The sequence below is a fragment of the Psammomys obesus genome, unplaced genomic scaffold (assembly GCF_907164565.1).
Source record: "Psammomys obesus unplaced genomic scaffold, mPsaObe1.curated_primary_1811, whole genome shotgun sequence".
Lineage (NCBI taxonomy): Eukaryota > Metazoa > Chordata > Mammalia > Rodentia > Muridae > Psammomys > Psammomys obesus.
In genome coordinates, this window is record NW_026595033.1 from 5,568 (window position 1) to 9,199 (window position 3,632).

The 3,632-nt window shown below is 54.4% G+C and overlaps 2 protein-coding genes across 2 annotated transcripts; one reads left to right on the forward strand and one right to left on the reverse strand.

Moving 5' to 3' along the window:
* The first annotated feature begins 1,911 nt into the window (after nucleotides 1–1,911).
* On the forward strand, nucleotides 1,912–2,558 carry LOC129685659 (histone H2A type 2-A-like). Its single transcript, XM_055619165.1, has one exon. The coding sequence runs from the start codon at nucleotides 1,977–1,979 to the stop codon at nucleotides 2,367–2,369; it is 393 nt and encodes a 130-aa protein (XP_055475140.1). The 5' UTR covers nucleotides 1,912–1,976; the 3' UTR covers nucleotides 2,370–2,558.
* A 494-nt stretch (nucleotides 2,559–3,052) lies between these two features.
* On the reverse strand, nucleotides 3,053–3,632 carry LOC129685660 (histone H2A type 2-A). The gene has a single exon (XM_055619166.1). The coding sequence runs from the start codon at nucleotides 3,630–3,632 to the stop codon at nucleotides 3,240–3,242; it is 393 nt and encodes a 130-aa protein (XP_055475141.1). The 3' UTR covers nucleotides 3,053–3,239.

The following is a 3,632-nucleotide window of genomic DNA, read 5'->3' on the forward strand; positions in this document are numbered from 1 at the left end:
ACAAAAAAAAAAAAAAAAAAAAAAAAAAAAAAAAAAAAAAAAAAAAAAAACTATTGAAATTTAAAACAAAATTTTTGGTTAAAAGATTTTCAAATTTAGCTGGGTGCGGTGGATTATGCCTGTAATCCCAGCACTCAGGGAGGCAGAGGCAGGCGGATCTCTGTGAATTGGAGGCCAGCCTGGTCCAGAGAGACCCTGTCTCAGAAAACCAAAACATTCAAACCTTTCTAGAGTGGTAATAATCGTTGGCCCTAATCAAACGCTGACCTTTCACATTTGCAGATTTGGCCCCAGTGTGTACTCTGAAGCCTCTCTTTTTCCTGATCAACCCCTTTGACCTGTGTAACACCAGTCACTACAAAAGTTCGGGGCTCCGTGGCTCCGGTGGACAGCACTGGCTGCTCTTGTAGAGGACCTGGGTTTGTTTAGTGCCCAGTGCTTTGTGGCGACTGAGAAACACCTGTCACTCCAGCTCCGAGGATGCAGCTCTTGTGGCCTCTGAAGGCACCGGGCGCGCTCTGATGGATGTGCGTGCAGGCTAGCACACGCAAAGGTCCACACTTCCTTCATTCCAGGACATTATTCCCCACACTCTCAAGGCTCAAACTAAGCAAGAACATATCAGACATGCCATCTTAATTGCATGTTTGAAGTTACAGGAGGACCCCAACGTTGGCTGAACTGTGAGGGGATCAGTTCCGATTCAGTGTGTCTTCCGGTCACTGTTCATCTCAGTTTGATGAGACAGAGAATCACCTGAAGAGATGGGCCTCTAGCCAGGCACAAAGGGAACACTTAGATTTTGATCGCTGCCGTGGGAAGACTGCTGTGGACGGCACCTTCCCTAGGAAGGGGACTTTGTACAGAGAAGGGGAAGTTGAGCTCTGGCTTGCGGCAGTCCCCGCTCTCTGCTCTTTACTGTGGACACAGCGTGACTAGTCCAAGCTCCTGCTGCTGTGACTTCCCTGCCACGGTAGCCTGAAACCTGGAACTGTGAGCCAAACAAACTCGAGTTCCCCTCGACAGAATGACTCAGCCACAGAAAAAGCAGCCCCTCCTGCCTATTCTGACCTCACAGCAGACGACTTCACCTTTCTGATGCTTAAAAAAAAAAAAAAGAAAGAAAGAAAAAGAAAGTCGCTTTCCCCCAAATAACAGTCTACACGGTTCCTTTCATGTTTGTTTTATTTTGAAATGGTAAAACTGATACAGCTGTGTGTCAGGGGGTGGGACAATTTTTAAACCAGTAAGGTCAGCCGTAAGGGCTTAGTGGGAGGGGCTGCTTCCCGAGACATGCCGTACTAATAAGAAAAAGGAGAGAGAATTTAATCAACACTATCAAAAACATCCTTTAGAGGGACAGACCTCAAGAGAAATGCATACAGATTAATAAAATACTTTAAGGTGATGCCATTCCCGTGAATAAGGCAGGGCTGTGTGGTGTTCGCTAAACCCTAGATTCATCCCTCAGATGTGTGACTCTACATATCCATAAGAATGTCACCTTAAAAATTTTAATCAGAATGCTTGATACCTTCAGTTTCTCAAATTACAATACTTCTCCGTATCCCATCCTAATAACTGTCTACCCAGATAATTGTTCAAGCCAAAATCCCGGGGCCCCCACTCTTGCCTACTTCTCCACAAGCCTTACTCTCCTGCCTCCACGACCTTATCTCACTGTGTAACATGAGACACTCTGCCTATTGTTACGACTACGCTCCCATTCCAACGTCTGATCTACCCGGTTCTCACTGACACACATTAGAATCTCCCACAAAGCTCAGGCCAGGGAGCCGGTTTTATGTAAATGAGCGGATTGTGTGCGCGCGCTCCGATTGGCCACGACGTCAGGGTGGCGCGAGCCAATAGGAAGGTCGGGAGGACAATCGGGGTTCTGCCTATAAAAGGCTGAGGCGTCGCCGGCAGCGCGCAGTTTCCAGGTTGGAAGCGTCTGCGCGAGTGTGTTGTTGGCGATGTCCGGCCGCGGCAAGCAAGGAGGCAAGGCCCGCGCCAAGGCCAAGTCGCGGTCGTCGCGCGCCGGCCTGCAGTTCCCGGTGGGGCGCGTGCACCGGCTGCTGCGCAAGGGCAACTACGCGGAGCGCGTGGGCGCCGGCGCGCCGGTGTACATGGCGGCCGTGCTGGAGGACCTGACGGCCGAGATCCTGGAGCTGGCGGGCAACGCGGCGCGCGACAACAAGAAGACGCGCATCATCCCGCGCCACCTGCAGCTGGCCATCCGCAACGACGAGGAGCTCAACAAGCTGCTGGGCAAAGTGACGATCGCGCAGGGCGGCGTCCTGCCCAACATCCAGGCCGTGCTGCTGCCCAAGAAGACGGAGAGCCACCACAAGGCCAAGAGCAAGTGAAGCTGGCGCACATCCAAAACGGCTCTTTTGAGAGCCACCAAGTCCTCCTAGAAGGAGCTAGCGCTGGCTTGTGAACAGCCCTCAGGTTGACGGCTTGGTGGCTCTTAAGAGCCTTTGTGGGTGAAGACGCGTATTTAATAATTACTTGTTCTTGCCCGGCTTATGGCTCTCGGTCTTCCTGGGCAGCAGCACGGCCGCCATATACACCGGGGCGCCGGCGCCCACGCGCTCCACCGGGAACTGCAGGCCGGCGCGCGACCACCGCGACTTGGCCTTGGCGCGGGCCTTGCTTGCCGCGGCCGGACATGACGGCGGAATATGCAATAGCTGTTGCTTTTTTTTTTTTTTTTCCCCCAAGCAAAGGTTTTGAAAAGGTGAAGCAATTTGGTGTCATTTATAAGAGCTCTTGGCAGCGGCTCCGTTTTTAGCCAATCAAACTCCTCCTCCTCCTCCACCCCTCCCAAGAGCTCTTATAAATGACACCAAATTGCTTCACCTTTTCAAAACCTTTGCTTGGGGGAAAAAAAAAAAAAAAAGCAACAGCTATTGCATATTCCGCCGTCATGTCCGGCCGCGGCAAGCAAGGCCCGCGCCAAGGCCAAGTCGCGGTGGTCGCGCGCCGGCCTGCAGTTCCCGGTGGAGCGCGTGGGCGCCGGCGCCCCGGTGTATATGGCGGCCGTGCTGCTGCCCAGGAAGACCGAGAGCCATAAGCCGGGCAAGAACAAGTAATTATTAAATACGCGTCTTCACCCACAAAGGCTCTTAAGAGCCACCAAGCCGTCAACCTGAGGGCTGTTCACAAGCCAGCGCTAGCTCCTTCTAGGAGGACTTGGTGGCTCTCAAAAGAGCCGTTTTGGATGTGCGCCAGCTTCACTTGCTCTTGGCCTTGTGGTGGCTCTCCGTCTTCTTGGGCAGCAGCACGGCCTGGATGTTGGGCAGGACGCCGCCCTGCGCGATCGTCACTTTGCCCAGCAGCTTGTTGAGCTCCTCGTCGTTGCGGATGGCCAGCTGCAGGTGGCGCGGGATGATGCGCGTCTTCTTGTTGTCGCGCGCCGCGTTGCCCGCCAGCTCCAGGATCTCGGCCGTCAGGTACTCCAGCACGGCCGCCATGTACACCGGCGCGCCGGCGCCCACGCGCTCCGCGTAGTTGCCCTTGCGCAGCAGCCGGTGCACGCGCCCCACCGGGAACTGCAGGCCGGCGCGCGACGACCGCGACTTGGCCTTGGCGCGGGCCTTGCCTCCTTGCTTGCCGCGGCCGGACAT

Coding starts and splice junctions, on each gene's coding strand:
- LOC129685660 (XM_055619166.1), bottom strand. CDS start 3,632: ATGTCCGGCCGCGGCAAGCAAGGAGGCAAGGCCCGCGCCAAGGCCAAG.
- LOC129685659 (XM_055619165.1), top strand. CDS start 1,977: ATGTCCGGCCGCGGCAAGCAAGGAGGCAAGGCCCGCGCCAAGGCCAAG.